Here is a 22,264-nt window from a genome sequence, read left to right as displayed (position 1 = left end):
AGAGTTTATGTATGATATTTTTGAGTAAAACTCAGAGTGCATGTGTATTCATAACATTAAAGTGCGATTACTTGCAGTGGTTAGTCCTACCAAGTATTGGTTCGAATTCCGTGAAATAACAGACTGCTTTTTCACAGTTTTAGGGAATCCTTGCCATTGTGTGAAGATACACATATCTTTCAAGTAGACTATATACAAGGTATAGCAACTCAGAAACAAAATGATGTTCATATCCTGACTTAGTGAAATAATGTATTCGATTGTTTTCATGATGAGAAAAGAAAAGAAAAGAAAAGAAACAATCCACGTTAAGGGATCCAGCTCCTACCTAGAAGCAAGATCGCAAGCAATGACAATGGCGACGATCACGAGTGCAAGCGAAGAATGTAGAGTAGGCGAGCACGACAAGGCAAATGCACAAAAAAGGAAAAAAGAAGCTTTTATGTTCTACCCAGTCTCGGTGGCTAACTTAAATGGGCAAACCACGTGTCAACGCACGATTTGTCCACGGTTTATGACCGTTTCACGGCGTGAAGCGGTAGGGCGGTTCACGATGTGAACCATTTTGAAATGTTGCACGGCATGAAGCACTAAGATTGTTCATGGCGTGAAACTTTCTGGACTGGTTCACGACATGAAGCTGATTGATCCTTAATGCGTGCAAGTTGTCGATACCTTACGGTTGCCTATATGCTCAAACACCCAAAGCCACCAATTATGCATTCAGAGAAGAACTGAATACACATGAAAGGAATGAACATGTTTCGCGGCATAAAAGTGATACTCTTTTACCTCGTACCCATTTACTGGGAAATGGATACCTCTTGCAATCTTCTCTGTTTTTATTGCCATAGAAACCAATGTGGTACTTTGAAACTTGTGGGAATTTGTTGTTTCAACTGCTTCACTTCAGAGTGGGAGCTTCTCATTTTGCCTTCCATCCAATTGAAGAGTGCATCCACTGAGTCCTATGGAACCCGTTTTGTTTCTTGTGCGTGTGAGTGCACACCTTCCTTTCCCTTCTCCCCGACTCTGTTTAGCATGTTCTCCTTGGTGAATGACATTGGCAATGTCGTACTTCTCTGTTCATTTGGTTGAACAAGCTTCTTTCTCCAAACCAATCTTTGTACCATCGTATCACTTGGTTTATATCGAAATTGGTCCTGTTTTTGTTTATGGTCCTTTCCAGTTCTCCGGAAGGTACATGCAGTATTGGAGCTTGGGTTGAATTTGCATACCCATACTGCTGTATTGCCTTGATAATAACCCTGTTGTAACATGTAAAAGCTTCAGGGGAGATCGGTAACTTCAATGCTCAAAAATCAGCACACTGTTCACAACGAGAATAACGCACAAAACTGAATATAGATGTGCAAAAAATAGAGAGAGAGAGAGAGAGAGGGAGGGAGAAGAGGACATAGTATTGGGTCCGGAATACCCTCTGTAGGGCCCCCACCACAGATGGTGTATTTGTTTTTATTAGAATGATGCAAATCTGAAATAAAAGACTGAACCTGAACCTTCTTGGCTGAGGAGAATCCTCTACCCTTGACCTTCAATCCTTCACCCTTGCATTAGCTTCTCCTTGGCTGTCCTGGCCCCTTGATTGGCCTCGGCACTTGGTGAAATATGAGATAGATAGGATTGATTTATGCGTTGGGTATTTATACCCCAACTAGATGCTGGTCGGCTGGTTTTATCCAGGTTGGTTTGCTGAAATAAGCCCCACGACCTGTTTAAAGTAGCATTAAATGCTTTTAAATCATGTGTTCACACCTAAACTGCCTGGCCACTTTGCGCAGGCTGCTGGGCAGCTTTCTGGGCTCTGGCCACCTGCAGTTCTGGCCGCCCTATTGGCTAGCCGACTGGCTGGGTTGGCCCAAGGCAAGTCGACTGCCTAGCCAAGCCCTCTTGAGCTGGCCAACAGCCTGCCCAGCACCTCCTAGGCTGGTGGGCAAGGGCCATGGGCCCCTTGGTGTGGCCTAAGGCCTACCCCCTACCCAAACATGGGGTATAATACCCCTTTTTGGGGTAGCCTAATGGATGGCCCCTTCTACATGCAACCTACACAACTGTCTGGCATCTGGCCACAGACCAAACACACAGAGCAACTGACATCATTCTAGAGGGAGACTCACAGCGCGGACTGGCACTGTTTCATGTGCAGGACAATGCACACCTGACCTTGGACGCATGTGCAGGACAATGCACACCTGACCTCGGATGAATGGAGTGAAACCCTAGCTGACTCGTCCCGGATTGGGCTCACATGGGACCAGTTTCCCACCCCAGGTCCTACACCTTCTTGTTTAGATATGTCTACGTGGCATCCAAGTGCGGGATGCACGTGACATCCCCTTCTGCTTAACTTGACGGAAGCTGCATAGCCTCCAAATAATCCGTCAATAACGCCGGATAGTCGTCGAAGAACTCTTTGTCAAGCTATAACGCTTCGTGGGTCCCTCGGTCCTGAAACTTTGTGAGGAACTGTCTTTGTCTTCGGCTTGAGCCATGCTTGAAGCGGTGCAAAAGGATTTGTTCTAGAACCATCACTTCAGCTTCATCAATGATATCTGGTTCCGCTTCATCTTTCAATTCTGAAGAGATCAGACCTACATATGGTTTTAACCAACTGACATGGAACACATCGTGCATAGTCCAACTCGGAGGTAGCTTCAACTTCATTGAAACCTCCTTAATCTTTCTCTGGATGGGAAAAGGTCCGAAGCTCCAGAATGACAACTTTGGACATCGCTTGCCCATTTGATTCAACCTTTGCTTTATAATCCGAAGATACACCTAATCACCTTCTGAAAACTTCATATCCCTTCAGTCTTTGTTGGCCTGTCAAGTGTAGGCCTCCTACGCTTTAGCCAACCTGTCTTTTACTGACTCCAAAATCTCCTAGTAAGACTCCGTCAATCTATTCGCTTCAGATACTGAAGATGAGGTTCTGGACAATAGCGACCGGAATGGTCTCCCAAACGCTGCCTCATATGGAGTCCTACCAATAGCTCAAGAAAAAGAATCATTCAAAACAGCTTGAACTAAAGGTAAATAAGATTCCCACTTACCTTGCTGATCGTGGACATAATACTTCAGCACATCAAAGGCCAACTGGTTGTAGATTTCTGTCTGGTCGTTCGTCTGTGGGTGAAATACATTGGAAAAATTCAATTTAGTACCAAAGTTATCAAACAATGCCATCCAAAAATGACTGGTAAACTTGGCATCTTGGTCTGACACTATGGTCCTAGGGATCCCGCCAATCGGGTACCAATGCTGAATGAACAAATGGGTAACATCCTCGGCGGTCACATTGGCCCTGCATGGAATAAGTATAACAAATTTGCTAGATCTATCAACTATACTCAAGCACTGAGTATTACGCTTACCCGGACTGGGAGGTAGATTCGTGATAAAATCCATTGAAATATCTTGGAAAGGTCCCTCAGGAATTAGCAAGAGCTGTAACAACCCGATTTTCTTCTCACGAGGAGCTTTCACCTTTTGACAAATATATCAGTGTTGTATATATAAAAACACATCTCGCCTCATCTTTGACCAATAATATTGCCGTTCCAACTTCTCCAAAGTCGAATTCATGCCCCTACGACAACCAGTAATGGCATCATGGCCATCATGGAGAAGAGCTGCCCTGAACGACTTCATGACACTTAGTCGGCCTTTGTAGAAAAGCCAACCATCGCGTATCAAAAAGTGGCATGGTCCTGTGGCATCCAATGCCTGTTCCCGCTGTGTACAGAGTTCCTCGGAATCCACCTACGTGTGCTTCATGTCATCTAGTCTCGTACCAACAAGGTCGAGTTGTCACCAGAGCCTGGACATTTTCCAGTATTATGAAAGGGATCTGGTGGACTCTAGGATGTCTAAATATTTGGAAAGTACAAGCTTTGGGAATGGGGGATTATCCTAGAATACAAAGGACCACACTCCTAAAATTTGGGAGAGTTGCTATTTTTGGCCCGACTCCGATGGAAATTCTGTTCGCGTCATTACATCTGGAATTGAGTAGATACCAAGAGTTGGCAAAGTGTCTATGACAGAATGTCTACCAGTTGGGATATTTTTAGAGAGAAAGTTTATGGAAGGACCCATCTCTTAGATTGGGACACGTGGCAAGAAAGTGGACCAAAGTGAGACAAGTGACCTGACACTTGTTAGAAAGTAGATCAAAGCGAGACAAGTGGCTTCACACTTGTCACTTCAGCTATTGTGTGGCTCTCCACTTGTCATTGTAGCCTTCTCTTGCCATTTTAGCTCATGTATGGCCCAAATCTATAAATTGGAGTCCTCTCTCTTCATTAATAGAGGCTCTCTTGTTGCACACTAGCCTATACCACCGTTACAGGCTGCCCTAATGATGGCTACTCTCTTTCTCTCTCTCTTGAAGGCTGCCCATGAAGAATACCGGCTGTTGGGGACTGTTTTGGAGGCTTCCATCGCGAAGAAATACTGAAGGCAAGGGTATTTAATCATTTATTATGATTTCTAGCCATTGTACTTGTACTTGTTGTACCAACCACCGTACCTGTTGTACCAGCCACCGTACCTAATGTACCAACCATCGTACCGGCTGTACCAACCATTGTACCTGCTGTACCGGCTGAATGGAGAGTTGTACTTGCTGTACCAGCTCTATTGCATGAAGACCCGTGGTTTTTGGGGAAGAATCAGTACCCACACGGAGGTATATGGATTATGTTGTTGGCTCAACATTTCTACTGCCTATGTTCTGGCTTGGTAGCCTCGTGTTGGGCTATGTTATGGCATTTGTATATGGATAATCCGGCATCTCCCGTGGGGAGAGTAAGGCCCTCAAAGCTTGTACATGATATTATTCTCCTTGGGTAATAAAATACTCCAAGGAGGGGGGGGGGGGTTCCGCCCATTCCGGCCTCTATGTGGTGTCACATGTGCAAGCTCCATTTTCAGCATTTGTGGATGATTTGTCCAGCTTTATGTTTTATGCAAAGTGATGATGGATGTGTTAAGGCTATGGCCATGTTTGAGTGTTTTAATATGCATTGATGGTATCAATAAGTGTGTCAAAGGCCCTAGTCCCCCGGGCACCGCCGCAAGTTACATCGGTATCAGAGCATAGGCTTTCTTGGAAGCGGAGGCTTCCTTCTATCAATAAGGAAGAGAAAAGATCTCAAGTGGGGACCACACTTACCATCATTGCTATTAAGCATGGCCAACCACTTCATAGCCTATGAAGCAAGAGCAAGAGCATGAGCATGAGCAGTAGACAGCTTGTTGATCTAAGGATTTATGAATTCACAAAATTTTATCTTGGAAGTATGGAATTGGCTTTATGCGCACACATTTAGCACTCTTTCCATATGGATATTGTGGATTATATTATCAAGCTTACAAGCAAGCTATATGGAGATATATCTCAGGATATCTTAAGGATATGGTGACGAGATATTTCTTTTGGCTTCATGACCAACCTGGCAAAGAAAAGCTAAGTATACTTTGAGTTTGCAAAGTTGGTGCTTTTGCTATTTACTATTAAGTGTTTTTGATATTCACTAACCCTTGTATAGCTATGCAAGGAGAAAGGTTGCTGTTTGCCTTGAGATGGTTTCAAGGAAACATTGTTTAATCTTGCGTCCAAAGCCGCAAGGTATCGCTCATGTTCCACGCGTCGCATGGCTTCGCCTTCATGTTGTCGGATCTGCAATGCACGCATCAGCAACTCAAGCATCAAACTCGGCTGCGCTCGTGACCCTTCGAGAGGGTCCCTGTGTAGAGGATCTGGAATCTAGGAAATGGAAGGAGAGGGAGAAGAGGACACAGTATTGGGTCCCGAATACCCTCTGTAGGGCCCCCACCATGGATGGTGTATTTGCTTTTATTAGAATGATGCAAATCTGAAATAAAAGACTGAACCTGAACCTTCTTGGCTAAGGAGAATCCTCTGCCCTTGACCTTCAATCCTTCACCCTTGCGTTAGCTTCCCCTTGGCTGTCCTGGCCCCTTGATTGGCTTCAGCACTTGGTGAAATATGAGATAGATAGGACTGATTTATGAGCTGGGTATTTATACCCCAAGTAGATGCTGGTCAGCTGGTTTTATCCAGGTCGGTTTGCTGAAATAAGCCCCACGACCTGTTTAAAGTAGCATTAAATGCCAATAAATCATGTGTTCACACCTAAACTGCCTGGCCACTTTGAGCAGGTTGCTGGGAAGCCTTCTGGGCTCTGGCCGCCTGCAGTTCTGGCTGCCCTATGGGCTAGCCGACTGGCTGGGCTGGCCCAAGGCAAGTCGACTGCGTGGCCAAGCCCTCTTGGGCTGGCTGACAGCCTGCCCAGCCCCTCCTCGGCTCGTGTTCAAGGGCCATGGGCCCCTTGGGGTGGCATAAGGACTACCCCCTGCCCAAACATGGGGTATAATACCCCTTTCTGGGGTAGCCCTAATGGATGCCTCCTTCTACATGCAACCTACACAGCTGACTGGCATCTGGCCACAGAGCAACTGACATCATTCTAGAGGGAGACTCACAGCGTGGACCGACACTGTTTCATGTGCAAGACAATGCACATCTGACCTCGAACGAATGGAGTGGAACCCTGGCTAACTCGTCCCGGACTGGGCTCACATGGGACCAGTTTTCCATCCCAAGTCCTACACCTTCTTGTTCAGATATGTCTACGTGGCATCCAAATGCGGGATGCACGTGACACTTGTGCAGCTAGTAAATCCTTTGAACCCATTGCTTTTGAATACCTTGAGGATTGCGGTTCTAACTGGAATACTGCTTTCTGTCTTTGGTTAGCTTTCTTGGTCCCATGTCTATAGTTTGCCCTTTTGGCTTTAATCCCCATGAGACCTTATTTGTATCATAGTATCCTTGTGCTTTAAGTTGGGTTTTCGAGACCCCTTGTTGACGTACTCGATACTTTTGCTGCTGTTTCTGTGGTGTTCTCGTATGGGGGTGAGGTTGCGACGTGGATGCCTTTTCTGGTACGACCTCTGCTTTCTGTGGCATTGGTGGTTCCATGTCACTTACCATTGCCTGTTTTTCCTTGTTTAAGGAGCTCCATAATGGCACAATAATGGTATCCTTGCCATCATTTAGTTGTGCTATTCTTTCTTCCCATTGGATATGACAATTACTGGCGCAAATCCAGAATCGCCCAAGAATCATCTCTTCTTCCATGGATCCTGCAGGCATAACAAACATTTTTCCCGCCAAGGGATTATTTCTTTAGAAATATTAACATTTAAAAATCCCACACCATTTGTAGTTGATAAATGCACACTTCGGACTTGTGCATTTGTGGCTTCTAGGTGACGTTTGTCTAGAGCTACCCATGTTTCATAAGAGATCAAGTTATGACTTGATCCCGTATCAATTAATGCAATGCTCTTTGCATGACTCTCTTTTTTAGAGACATTTACACTGAGACGTGCCGGCTCAATGTCCAAGTCATCCTCATCAAGAAGTGTGAGTGAAGCCATGTTCACATGCAATATTCTCTCCTGGAGTCTCAATTTGGTCTTGGCTTCCCTTGCCTTGGCTTCCCTTGCCTTGGCTTCTTTTTGAGCTTGTTTGCTTTTTTCTTTGGCCAACTCTTTCTTTTGTTTTAGTAAATGCTCTTGTGTGAGCATCTCTTGGGTCAGTGGTCCATAATACTTTTTGAGTTTGCTCCCATTGATGTATCCTTCCATTTGCACTCCCTCGATGGTTTCAACTCGGACCAACCCTTGAGAGGTGATTTCGGGCACTCTAAAAGGTCCTAACCCTCTGTATTTAAGTTTATTTTTCTTAGTGCTTCTGACACCATGCACGAGGACGAGGTTCCCCGTTTCAAGTTCCGTTTGTTTCAAGTTATGGTCAAACCAACGCTTCCTCCGTAATTTCTCAACCATAAGCCCATGTGATGCAATTAGCCGGGTTTCGTCAAGTTTCTCTAAATCAATCAATCTCTCAGCTAATGCATTTTTTGTAAGTCTTTCTTGTACTGCAATTCGTAGGCTTGGAACTAAGTATTCCATAAGCATCACCGCATTAACACCATAAGCTAGACGGAAGGGAGTATATCCCGTCGCTACTTATAGGATATACGATACGCCCAAAGTGCTGCAGTCAGCTTATATTCCCAGTCCGTTCGACTGGCTTCTAATGTTTTAGTAAAGATAGCACATAGAATCTTATTTGTACTCTCTGCTTGACCATTTGCTTGTGCATAATAAGGTAATGATTTTTGATGGACTACAAGAAATCCAGCAAGTAAGTGTTCAATCACCTCATTAATAAAATGTGAATCCCAGTCACTGACTAGTTCAAGTGGACAGCCAAATCTCGAAATGATATGTTCGTATAAGAACTTGGCCGTGGTGCATGCATCAGCTCGCTTAGAGGCTCTTACGTCTGCACATTTTGTGAAATAGTCTGTGGCTACGATCACATATCTTGCTTGCAACGGGTGCATTGCTAGACGTCCAACAAAATCAATCCCCCACTTCTCAAAGTGGTTGTCTTACAATCACAAGGGTGAGTGTCATCCTGTCTCTTTGTTGTGGAATAGCAAATCTTTGACACTCCTCACATCTTTTCACAAACTCTATGGCAACCCTAAATAATATCGGCCACCATAGTCCTGCTTGGAGCACTTTGCAAGCTGTAACTTCTGCAGCAAAGTGTCCTCCGGCTATTCTTGAGTGTGCTTCCTCTAGTATTGTGACAAATTCATCTTCTCGCGCACATCTTCTAAGGAGATCATCCTTGCCTAGCTTATATAATTCTCTAGTAATTAATTTATAATTTGCGGCCAACTTAATAAGCCGACGCATTTTGTCCTTGTTCAAGGGTCGTTCTTGCACAAAACCATGAGCCAGATAGTCAGATATTTCCTCACTCCACTCAGGCACCATGTCCAATTTGAACAGACAAGCATCTGGAAGGTCATCATCCACACCAGTTGCAGGTTCTCCATTCGGAATTCTAGACATATGGTCAACCAACACATGTTGTGTCCTTTTTCTTACTGTGACCGTAAAGTCGAATTCCAAGAGAAAGTAACTATCGTGTGATTCTCCCCATGGTGCAAGGCTTGTTCACCAAATATAATAGGGCCTGATGGTCCACAAAGAATACAAATTTGTTGGCCAGTAAGTAATGTTGATATTTCTTTACAGCATAAACCATGGCCAATCCTTCACGCTCTATGGTAGTGTAATTTATCTCTGCATCCTTTAGTTGACGACTGGCAAAGCACACTGGGTAATCCAATTTGAATTGCCTAGGTTGTGCTAATACACAACCTATTGCGAAGTTTGATGCATCGATGTGCACATGGAATATAAGATCCCAGTTCGATGGTCTCGGGATGGATGCACTGGCTAGTGCTTTCTTCAACTTATTGTATGCTTCTTGGCATTCCTCAGTCCATTCAAAGACGATGAGTAGTCTATACAATGGTCTGACGATTTCAGCATAGAAAATGATGAAACGACGATAATTCCTAACGTGGCTCATAAACCTCTATACACCTTTGTAGTTGGTGGGTGGGGGTAATTCCAAGATTAGTTTTACCTTGCTCTCATATGTGGAAATACCGTTTTTAGACACAATGTGTCCTAAGATTACACCATGTTTGACCTAGAATTGGCATTTCAAAGGATTTAAAGATATACGATACAATCAACAACTCTCAAATACCTTCCTTAAGCAAGCCAAATGTTCAGTCCAGCAAGAGTGTGCACACTAATCATCAATGAATACATCCAGCCACTTTTGCAAGTAGTCCTTGAAGGCTGTGCACATCAACCATTGGAAAGTTGTGGGGGCATTGGTGAGGCCAAAAGGCATAACCTCATAAGCATGTGTTCCCTACATCGTATTAAAGGTTGTTTTATGCTGGTCATCTGGTGCTATGAACACCTGATTATAGTCTGAAAACCCGTCTAAGAAGCTATAAGCTTCTTTACCTGCTACCCGTTCCAACACATGTTCGGTATATGCAATGGGTAGTGGTCTTTCCTAGTGGCTGCATTGACCTTTTTGAGATCAACACAGACTCTCAATTTCCCGTTCTTCTTCGGCACAATCACAATTGGTGAGAGCCAATCTGTGAACTCAATATCATAGATAAAATCTGTAGCGATGAGTTTGTCAATTTCCTCTTTTACGATTGCTGCATATTTTGGGTTCATCAGGTATGCCTTCTGCTTGGATGGTCTTGATGCTTGCATGATCGGAATCGTGTGTTATACTACTTCAGGCGGTACACCTTTCATCTCTGTGTATTTCCACGCAAAGCAATCCTTGAAATCTTTGAGAAGAGATATTAGCTCTTCTTCCTCAGCTGCAGTTAAGTCTTTAGCAATGTAGACATGTTGGGGTTCCTCCCCTGGCTCTACAATATTAATTTCCTTAACTTCAACTGGACCATCGTATGACGTGGATAGACCATCTTTCTTTACCCTTTTAGCCATCAACTGGACCACCTTCCGTTCGTCAATGGTGTATGTTTTGAAATGGTCCGGTACTAAGAGTAGGTCTAGTTTATCTTCATCCTCATTTTTTGTTTGAGCCATTGCCTTTCTAGCCTCACGCTTGACTTCAACTAGAGCCTTATTGGGTTCCTCTGGGTTGCAACACATCTATAGTGGCAAGCACATGCATCCAGTTTTCACTGAAATCTGGAGGTGGAAGCGACGCATACATTGCAGCCTCTTCCTCTTCTCTTGAACTCTCTACCATTGGTTGGCAGACTTGTAAGAACGTGGTTCGCTCCATGGTGAAACAATTGCCCTTCCATTGGATGTGCCTTCCACGTTTGTAGATCAATTTTTAGCATTTGCGAGTCCTTTCGAACATACACGTGGTCTAATACCCAGTCATGCACCAATTGGATTTCCTCATGAAAGATCTGCCCAAGATGATGTCGTATGAATCCGGTTGGCGCAAAAAGTCCATCACAACAAATGTATGACGATAGCGGAACGAAAAGAGCTTAAGTCTTACGTTTTTCAACAGCCCCATAGGTCTTGAAGATGCTCCGTCTGCCATTTTGACAATTAGATCTGCTCTTTCCAAATCTAGTTTACCCCAATTTTCCCAACATCACTTCGTAATGATGCTCACTCCCGCTCCTCCATCCAAGATAGCCAATGCTTGGTATCCATTATGATGGATTGGGACTGTAGCATTTATGTCATCACTCTCATAATATCGGCCTAATTGGTTGACCAGTATTTTGAGGAATTTGGGAGTTTTCACCTCTGCATGCTTTAGGTCTTTCTCAACTAAAGGTGACTAGGTCTCCTCTGCCATAGACAGTTTAATCTTCCATCTATCCAATCCTTTATGTTTGCCCACAATGCTGGTGTATTGCGTAACAAGGGTCCCAATGGCATTTGGACGGTGGTAGACAGTACGGCTGCGAGACTGCCTATGTCTCTTGGCTCCCTGGCAAATGAGGGCTCCTTCCATGTGTTTGTCTCATATTCACCCCTAGGGAATGAATGAATGGAAAAGTCTTGCTCTGCTTCCTCAAACATGCTTGCCATGAGGTCACTGTGTGAGTCCTTCCTTCGGATGCTTTTGGAATTGGAGTAGGCACATCCAATTTCCTTTCTCTTATCAGCTCATATCTTGGATACATTGTATCCCTGACCCTGTTAGCCCTTGATTTGGCTTCGTGAATTCATTGCCACTCCTAGCTTCTTCAAGCTTCCTTATCTCTTCTTCAGCGTTTGGATATTCACCAATCCCCTTAGGGGTTGCTGGTCTCTCCTTTTGTGTTTCTTGGGTATTCTCATTTGGTTTCGGCGCTTGGTCGCTCCCTTCCTTTGATTGGGTTGATTGGGTGGATTCGGTGTCAATCGTATCTTCTTTGGATCCATCCTGGATTGTGACCATGGTGTCACCTTTGACTACTTTGTTCACTCTTCTCCGTCTCCCAGTTTTAGAGGTTGTAACACCTACTGGGTTTTTCCCTTTGTCCCCTTGTTTTGCTTGTGCTCGTGTCAGGACATTTAGTGGCGTGATGTTACCCGGTTGCACACTTATGGTCCTAATAGTAGCATGGTTAGAAGTAGAAGCAAAGCCACTAGCACGATATGGACAATCTTTAATCAAATGATCAATCCCACACTTAACACAAGTGTTGGCATGTCATTAGGCTATGCTGCCATTGGCTGAGCTTGGTGCGCATGAACCACACTCTTATTAGGACAGTCTGCTATTCAGTGAGGTCCACCACAACCAAAACATTGTAGTGGCCCCCTTCTCAAAGTTGAGTTTATGTCTTTGCCTTTCCATTGTACTGTGGTTTGGAACACTGGTACGGGCGTGTTATTCTATAAAACATAAAACTCTAGCGCAATCTCTGCGACCTCCTCATAGTAATCATTATTGATTTCTATCTCACGCATGACTTCACCCTCGTCCAAGGGCTCATGTCACCAGGAGGTGAAACTTTTTGCAGTTGTTTTCTTTATTTACATTTCTTTATAAATATATATATTTTTCTTTTCTTTCTCTTTGGTTGCTGTTGTTTTCCCTCGGGATCTCTTGGATAGGGGAGTCACACACTCATGCTATTGATGAGTTGACTTATCCCCACAACTCTCTCTCTCTCTCTCCCTTGTTCTCTCTGTGTATGTCTCACACACATGAATTAACCTAACCCTAATTCCTGTTTCTCCCACACAACTGGTATCAGAGCAGGTGTCCTTCGAATCTCTGAAGCAGGCAGGCAGCAGCTCGACTCTCCATTAGCCTGTGTGTGAAGAGGCCAGAAGCGAACTACTAGACAGCAATCAGGTGGGCGGAAGGGTGGCGGGCAGCCACTTCTGCATCTGAGCGTGGAGCGAAGAAGCGTTGGGTAGCTGGCTGCTAAGCGTGAGCAACGCATATAGCTCTACGTAGCGAAAGCCGTTTAGCTCTGGCGGGCGGCGCCACTGGCAGCAGCGCTCGCAGCAGCGACCAGATACAAGCAAGCAGCGCCATCGTGAGCAAGCATCTAGCAACTCGCGTTACTTGTACCTGTGCGAGCACATGGAGGAGAGGTGCTTCCGCCTTGTCAACACCCACCGCGTGATCGTGAAGAAGCGGAGCAAGCTGCGTGGCCGCCTCACCTACCTTCTCTCGCTCACGTAACTGTAGGTGTTGGACTGCAGTGGGTGATCTTAACCTATGGACTCGTTAGCCTCGTGCTTCAATGGAATGCTGTAGAAGAAGAGGCTGTAGTGGTGATGCCCACATTTGGTGTACAGCTCGAGACGTCCTATTACAGAGCATCAGATTTCTGCAGCAGCACCAAATACAACAGACCCTTTCCTGCAACCAAAAAAAAATCAGAAATTACAAGGTATCTTGCTTCAATTTTTTTTTGGGGACTTGCAATTGAGCAAGTACAATCATCAATTGAGCAGGTACAGGTGCCGAATTGCTCAATTTTTGAGCAAAATTGGCAAAATTGGGTGACATTGGTCACAATCAGGATCAATTTGCAGGAAATTGGATGTCGAAATTTGGGGCTTTTGATGTAATTGTGCAATTAAGCACTCATACATGCTGTATGATGTGAGAAATCGCACATTTGGGCAAAATTGCAGCAAATTGCAGTGCAAATCAAGGGGCTTTTGTGCCGATTTGGTTGATTTGCATGCAGGCAATCGCATTTGATGCTGTGGATAATGTGTTGATGCCTTACAAGCACTCAATGTGCCTGTAAATCAAGGGGCTTTCATGTATTTGATGTATATGTGGCCAGGGGGAAGCATCGTGAACACTCTGGATGCCTTCATGTGCGTCAATGTACCATGTATGATCAGAAATTGATCTTAAATCAAGGGGCTTTTCAAGTTTGTATGCTTGTTGAGCTTGGCAAAGCAGCAGGCAAGACATTTATGCCTTGAATCCTCAAAAATCAGCTTGCAGTCAAGGGGCTTTTGCCCAATTTCTGTTCGGAACTGTTGTATGCAGTGTTCGGGACTGTAAAAGTCTGATTTTCACTCATTTGGACAGCCAGGAGAGCATTTATTGCTATTGTACCTGCTGGTACAGATTTGGCACAGCTTTGTGCATGTTTTGGCATGGCTGTACACTGTTTTGAGTGACCAAAAGGTTCAATTTCAGCTGCTGTACTTGCCGGTACAGGTTTGGTACATTACAGGTGAGCACTTAGTACTGTTGTACAGTACTTTGGAAGGGCAATAGAGCACATTTAAGGTGCTGTCCAAAATCTGCAGCAACCAGATTTTGCTGATTTCATCACATAAAGTGGGAGAAAAGTTGCATTTGTGCTTCCGCAGTGGGAGATAAAGCTTGGGAGAAAAACTGTGAGCACTTTGTGTGCTTTTGGTGCAGTGTTTGCACATTTTTGCAGGGAGTCAGGCATCGACAGGTTGCATATTGCTATGGCAACCACAGGTGAGAGCTCTTCATTGCTTCACATCAAGAAGCTTGAAGGCTCGCATAATTATGATATTTGGCAAACCCAGTGCTACAATGTGTTGCTCCAGAAAAAGCAGCACAAGCCTATCAAAGAAAAGGGTGTGATGCCCGCTTCTCTTACTGCTGAAGAGTGGGAAGATATGGATGAGCTGGCAAGATCTACTATCATGTTGTCTGTGTCAGACTCATTACTTTTCAGCATTCGTGAAGAGAAGACAGCTTGGGGAATGTGGCAGAGATTGCAGGACTTGTATGCCCAACAAAGTGCCTCAAGCAAAGTGTATTGGTTGAAGAAACTCATAGGTCTTTAGATGAAGGAAGGGGCGTCTATGACAGCCCATCTAAATGAGTTTAATGGTATTGTCAGCCAGGTCATTAATCAAAAGTTGGCAATGGACGATGAGTTCAAAGCCACTTTTTTGTTATGCACTTTGCCAGAGAGTTGGGACACATTCAGGACAGCCACTAGCAATTCGCATGCTATGCTGTCATATGCAGATGTTGAGGGTGCTCTTCTTCAAGAAGAGATGAACAGGAAAAACAACTCTGTTGGAAAGTCCAATGCAATGAATGCACGTGGGAGATCCCAGCAAAGGGGGAAAAGCCAAGAAAGGGGAAGGAGCAAGTCTCGCTCCAAAAAGGATTTGGAATGCCATTATTGTGGCAAGAAGGGACACATTAAAAAGCAATGCTACAAATGGAAAAATGATCAAAAGGAAAAGGGAAAAGGCAAAGACAAAGAGAAAGATGAAGCCAAAGATGTAAAGCCAAAGGGCAAAAGTGGAGTCAAGATTGAAGAAATCAATGTGTCACATGCAGGTGGCAGTGAGGATGAGGTCCTATTTACTTCTTCACTTGATGCCCATTCACTTCTTACAGGTGGTCATGGTATGCACTCATGGATCATTGATTCAGGTGCCTCCTTTCATGTCACAGGTTGCAGAGACTTGTTTGTCAGGTATACTGCTGGCAATGAAGGAGTGGTTTATTTGGGTGATAACCATGCATGCAAGATTCTTGGCAGAGGTGATGTGAGGCTTGTGTTTTCAGATGGCTCACAGCTTATGCTCCATGATGTCAGGCATGTGCCTGAGATCAAGAAAAATCTGCTTTCTACTGGACAGCTTGATGATGCTGATTATATTACCACATTTGGTAGTGGAAAGTGGAAAATTAGTAAGGGCTCACTGGTTGTTGCCAGAGGCTCTAAGGTGGACACTCTTTACTTCATACATGCAGGTGTTTGTCACCATGCTAATGTAAATGCAACCGAGCTGCCGGAAATCTCTATGTGGCATAGCCGGTTGGGACACATGAGTGTCAAAGGAATGGAGCAATTGTCTCGTTTGGGTTACTTGCCTTCTCTAAAGTTTTCAAGTTTTCAGTTTTGTGAGCATTGTATATATGGTAGGCAACTACAGTGCCCCCACAAGAAAGCTCTTGGACAGAAAGATGCTCAGTTAGAGCTTGTGCATACAGATGTATGTGAGATGCCTCAGCTTTCTTTGGGAGGGGCAAAATACTGTGTGTCTTTTATTGATGATGCCACACGTAAGGTGTGGGTTTATCCTCTTCGTTTGAAGAGTGATACATTCTCAGTGTTTGAGAAGTTTGTTGCTCTTGTTGAGAATCAAACTTGCAAAACACTGAAGGCTTTGCGTTCCGACAATGGTGGAGAGTATATGTCCAAACAGTTTCAGGACTTTTGTGATGCTAAAGGCATCAAGAGGGAGCTCTCTACTCCTTATGATCCTCCACAAAACGGGACAGCAGAGAGGATGAACAGGACCATACAGGAGAAGGTCCGTTCTATGTTGTCACATGCTGCATTACCTCATGGTTTTTGGGCTAAAGCTGTTATGACAGCCGTTCACCTTATAAACAGGTCACCTAACACAAGGCTTGGTGGGAAAGTGCCAGAGGAAGTATGGACAGGGAAGCCTCCGTCATACAAGCACTTGAGAGTGTTTGGTTGCGTTGCGTACGTGCACATACACAAGGAAATGCGCACCAAACTTGATCCTAAGTCTCACAAATGCATATTCCTAGGATATGGTGACAGAGGTGAAATGGGGTATAGACTTTGGGATCCCATGAATAGAAAGATTATACGCAGCAATGATGTCATTTTTGATGAAACATGCATGTATAAGGAGCCTGCAAGGCAACAGGAGCCTGGCAGAGTCATCTTTGATGACGATGGACATCATGGACAACAACAAAGGGCTGTAAATCAGCCATTACAGCAGGAAAACCAGCCCTTAAATGGTGCTGAAAATGGTCCAAATGAACAGCCAGATATGGCAGAAGATATCCCTATGGATATACCACAGTTAGAGGAGATACCGGGCATGATTTTTCAGCCTTATGGCATGGAACAGGAGCCACCAATGGGTGATATGCAGGCTGGACAGCAACCTGCAAATGATGGTCATTGGGTACGGAGGTCCACTAGACCCTCCAGAGCCCCTGACAGGTTTGTTCCAGGGGTTGACTACTTGATGCTCACTGACTGTGGGGAGCCCTCATGTTATAAGGAGGCTTTACAGAGGGCAGACAAAGCTCTATGGGAGCGTGCCATGAAGTCAGAGATGGATTCTCTGCATAAAAATGGAACTTGGAAGTTGGTGCATTTGCCTGCAGGCAAGAAGGTTTTGCCATGCAAGTGGGTATACAGGCTCAAAGTTGCACCAGATGCAAAGCCAAGATACAAAGCCAGGTTAGTGGCTAAGGGCTTCAAGCAGGAATATGGTGTGGACTTTGAGATCTTCTCTCCAGTGGTCAAAATGACCACACTTAGAGCTGTGTTAGCTTTGGTTACACATGATGATCTGGACTTGATTCAGATGGATGTGAAGATTGCTTTTCTTCACGGTGATCTCCATGAGGAGATATGTATGCAGCAGCCAGAGGGTTATGCAGTGAGTGGAAAGGAGAAGCTTGTATGCAAGCTGAAAAAGAGTCTTTATGGGCTCAAACAGGCACCAAGGGAATGGTATCATAAATTTGATACATTCATGAAATCTCAGAAATTCAGGAGAAGTGACATAGATCACTGCTTGTACACCAAGAAAGCTTTGGATGGCAGTCTATTGATCCTCATCTTGTATGTTGATGATATGTTGATTGCCGGAAAATCTCGTAAGGAGATGGATGCCTTGAAGCAGAGGCTGCATCAAACCTTTGATATGAAGGATTTGGGTGATGCAAATCACATTTTGGGTACGCGGATACTTCGGGACAGAAATCAGCATGTGTTGTATTTGTCTCAGAAGGAATACATTGGCAAAGTCTTGCAGAGGTTCAATATGGACGGGGGGAAGAAGACTAGTACTCCTTTGCCTCCATATGTGAAACTCAGTGCTATGGACAACCCACAGTCAGATAGAGACAGGGCTGATATGGCCAAGATTCCGTATGTTTCAGCTTGTGGCAGTCTCATGTATGCCATGGTTGCTACTAGGCCGGACATTGCATTTGCAGTGGGAGTGGTTTCTAGATACATGGCCAACCCTGGCAAGAAGCATTGGGAAGCAGTGAAAGGTGTCATGAGATACCTGAAGGGCACACAGGATATGTGCATTTGCTTTGGCAAACAGGATGCATTAGTGCATGGTTACACGGATTCGGATTATGCCGGTCATCCAGATAACCGGAAGTCTACTACCGGTTATGTGTTTACATTCACAGGAGGTGCTGTGTCATGGATATCCAGGATGCAGAAGTGCACTGCCTTATCTACTACAGAGGCCGAGTATATTGCAGCCACAGAGGCTTGCAAGGAGGCATTATGGCTATCTCGGTTAGTGGTTGATTTGGGTTATACAGGGGATATTCTACTGTTGCATTGTGACAGTCAGAGTGCCATCCAGTTGGCAAAGAACCCTGTCTTTCATGCAAAGACGAAGCATGTGGATGTGAAGTATCACTTCATCAGAGAGGTGATAGAGAACAAGCAAATTCAGCTTGTTAAGATTCATACAGATGACAACCCAGCTGATCTGTTGACAAAGAGTTTGCCTCCGGAGCGGTTTGCTCATTGCAGACACTTGATGGGCATTGAATGAGGCCATTTTCAGCCTTGATATGGCCTTGTATATTATCATGTACATGCTGATTTTTCTTTTCCTTCATTTAAGGGCACTTTGCCTTTAAGTGGGAGGTTGTTGGGGTAAAGGCATAATGCCCACCCTTATAGTGTGTACAAGCCCATAAGTTATAGTACATAGTACACTTAGTACTTTTAATGTACTAAGTGCACTATGTGTACTAGTGCAATATACATGTGTGATAGGGGAGTCACACACTCATGCTATTGATGAGTTGACTTATCCCCACAACTCTCTCTCTCTCTCTCCCTTGTTCTCTCTGTGTATGTCTCACACACATGAATTAACCTAACCCTAATTCCTGTTTCTCCCACACACTGAGCATCGTTGGTACCTTTGAACAACTGGTGAAGAATCCCAGGATGAAGAGATACTTGCAGTCAAGGACAGGGGATTCCCAGGCTGAATCATCTCAGCATGCAGTAGAGAGGGCACAGGAACAAGTGCCAAGGATGCCACAGCATGTAGAGCAGACACCAGCAGTGGCAGCTGATCCAGTGCAGCATGTTACACAGGTACAGGATTAGGTAGTTAATGGTCAGGGCAGTAATGCACAAATGGTTCTGCCGACCATTCCTCCTTTGGTTGCTGCCCAACCTGGTTATTTTGGTGGTGGGTCTATTTTCCAGGCCATGGCTAGACTGCCCACAGCTTTGCTAGGTTTGATGCCAAGAGGGTCACCAAGACTGATGCCTACAGAATTTGTGAACCCTCTTTATGCCAACATAGGTGTGCAGCCTGGACTTCAGACACATTTCAGTCCAGTTTTGATGCCTGCAGCACCTGTTAATGTGGCTGAATTTTCTCAGCCTAGTGGACAAAGGGCAGCAAGGACTGGTGCAGAGAAAGTGCAGAAGGATTTACCATTCTTACAACCGCCAGTCTATGATTACTTGACCCCCAAGAGCAGTAAGCAAAAGGATTACAAAGAAGGTGGTCAAGCAGTGAAGTTTGAGACTTTCAGTGGGATGCAGGAAAAATTGAAAGCGCTGACTTTTATTCAGCAGTTTGATGCAGCATACACTGGGGGTAACTTTACAGAGTCTTCTAAGGTGCGGAAGGCTGCTACTTTCTTGAAAGCTAATGCATTGCAGTGGTGGACCTCACTGTTGATGCAAGGACAAGCACCTACTACATGGGTTCAGTTTAAGCAGCAGATCTCTTTTGCCTGGTTTACAAATACTTTTGAAGTGGATGTTATGACAGCATGGCACAAACTTGATGCAGCCAACTGTAAATTTGGAAGAGTATAATAAGAAGTTTTGGGATGCACTCTTGCCAATAACTTCCTACAGGACAGTGCCATTGTCAGAGCAAATAGAGAAGTACTACTGTGGTTTGCCCAAAGAGATCAGGGACTACTGTATTAAGACCAATGTTTCCAACATGACTCAACTAATTGAGAATGCAAACATGGCTAATGCACTGCTTCAGGGAGGTTTAGGTGGTTTCAAGAGCACAGTGAAGAAGGAACCTCAAGGCAAAGGACAGAAGAGGCCACTGTATGGCAAGATTTTTGAAGAGAGAAAGGCATTGATGCAAGCTGGGAAATGTTTCATCTGTGAACAAAAAGGGCATATGGCTGCAAAATGTCCACAACAGCCAGCAAAAGATGCAGAGGATAAACAAGGGCCACCCAAGAAGAAGACAATGCCGAGTGCAGGATTGATACCTGACATGGTTGGTGACCAGCCATGTGATGATGCGACAGAATTGTGCAGAGCATGGGATAAAATCAGAGATGCTACAGTGCTGATTTTCTTTGACCCTGGTGCTCGAGCCAACTTTATTTCACCAGCATTGGCAGCCAAGTTGGGAATTCGTGCTGAAGAGATGGGACTAGTTGGACACGCTGATTTGGCATGCCCTGGGCATTCAGTTCCTATCACTCCTATACTTGGCAAACTTCGCATGCATATACAGAGTTATGTCGACACAGACGAGTTTCTTATCATGCCCTTGGAAGGATGTGATGTCCTGTTGGGAATTCCATGGTGTCATAGGAAACATGCAGTGTTGGATGCTTTCAACAAGAAAATCACAATTGTACATAGAGACAAGACTCATGTTCTGGATGTGAAGCTGAAAGGAGAGTCTGTCCCAGTTATTTCTGCTTTTTGAACCTGAATTTTGAATGACCTGTACATTTGTATTATATGTTTGGCAATGTACAGTTTTGACATTTGTTGTCAATGACTTAATCAATGAATGAACTTTCAGTGCTTTGAAGTTGTATTTGTTACACTTCAATGAATGATTATACGTGTTGTGACACTAATAGTGCGGGGACACGTGCTATCGCCCTATGTTGCATCCGGAAACATGTATTTGAAAGGCTTGAACCTGCGATGACACAAATGGTAGTGGGGAATTCCAATCATCGCCTCGTGTCATCTGTTGGCAGGAGATACATGCGAGGACACTAATCACCTGGGGAATCTTGTGATCGTCTTGTGTCATCCGTTTGCATGTGAACTTGCTATCGAGGTCGCTTGCTTCTTTCAAGAGGGGAGTATGTCACCAGGAGGTGAAACTTTTTGCAGTTGTTTTCTTTATTTACATTTCTTTATAAATATATATATTTTTCTTTTCTTTCTCTTTGGTTGTTGTTGTTTTCCCCTGGGATCTCTTGGAAGGACTTTTTTTTTTTTTTCGAGAAAAGATCCTTTCATTAGTTATGTAGAAAACGCCCGTAGGGCTACAAAAGAGATCTCTCCTGCTCCTAACAGAGAGAAGAGCAGTGAATACATCATGGCAGCCCGGGAGACTCTCCCTAGGTGCTGCAAAATACAAGCATCAGTCTAAAGAACTGAGCGGCTAAATCATACAATAGGGGGGGGGAAGAGCCAAACAGGTGGCCTGTAGTGCCAACGGGGGGATCCCGTGTGTAGGGTGTAGAAAGGGCCGCAGCGCCAAGTGGTGTGAAAGGTCTGGCGCCGTAAGATCGCCTCATCCGAGTCTCCCCGGATGCGGTCGTACTGTCCTCGCAGGGTGTGGATCAACTCCTGCCAAATCCCCCGAACAGTCTCTGCTGGTGGCTCTAATCTCCCCTCAAAGGCCGTAAAGCACCGGGCCCTCCAGGTGAACCAGATGGTGAGGCTGCTGAGGAGCTCCCATCGTAAATCCCTCTCCTGTGTCCAGCTGGCGGACGAGAAATCCGATGCCGGAACCAGGCGAGGCTGGCCCCTAATAAATCTGATGGCCTGACTGCCCTGCTCCATCTCATAGCCCATAGCAGGCCCTGACGAAGTCGACCAAGCAACGGCACCCCACGTAAACATACCCTCTGGAGAGAGGGGGGCCAGAATACGCAGCATCCGCAGCCAAATCTGCTGTGCCTGAGGGCAGTCCCAAAGGCAATGTCTCTGTGTCTCCATAGGGTGGCCGCATCGGACGCAGGCCACCGGAAGACCGCTGTAAACAAGCCAAGTGCCAACTGCTGAGCCCCTGTGGGCGACCAGCCACTGAAAAGCCGAGATCCTGCGGGCCTGTCAACTAGCCCAGAGCCGAGCCCAGAAATCCTCCAGGAACTCCTGTGATAGTCCCTGCAATCGCCAATGCCCCGCTGCCGCTGGAGAAACCGTCCTCCTCGCCGTCAAAATGTGCCGTCCCAGCCGAACAGTATACTGGAAAAAGGTGATCTCTGTGGCCTCAAGGGATGCATAAGGATCATGCCACTCGTACTCCCCGGGGTCCCACTGTAGCCGGGCCAAGG

At 45.1% G+C, this 22,264-nt stretch overlaps 2 protein-coding genes across 4 annotated transcripts in view; one reads left to right on the top strand and one right to left on the bottom strand.

The window, feature by feature from the left end:
* The window catches only part of LOC147620091 (GATA transcription factor 28-like), a 64,654-nt gene that overhangs the window by 8,925 nt on the left and 33,465 nt on the right, over positions 1-22,264 (bottom strand). The gene's annotated exons all lie outside the window — the stretch shown is intronic.
* On the top strand, positions 18,915-20,670 carry LOC147620092 (uncharacterized). The gene is made up of 3 exons (XM_086772755.1): positions 18,915-19,720; positions 19,905-20,051; positions 20,604-20,670. Exons 1-3 carry the CDS (start codon positions 19,107-19,109, stop codon positions 20,668-20,670), a joined length of 828 nt encoding a protein of 275 aa, XP_086628881.1. The 5' UTR covers positions 18,915-19,106.

This window comes from Cibotium barometz, chromosome 32 (genome assembly GCF_041138505.1).
Source record: "Cibotium barometz isolate CiBa-2024 chromosome 32, ASM4113850v1, whole genome shotgun sequence".
NCBI lineage: Eukaryota > Viridiplantae > Streptophyta > Polypodiopsida > Cyatheales > Cibotiaceae > Cibotium > Cibotium barometz.
Note: the sequence above shows the minus strand (reverse complement) of the source record. Positions and strands in the feature narration are given on the sequence as shown.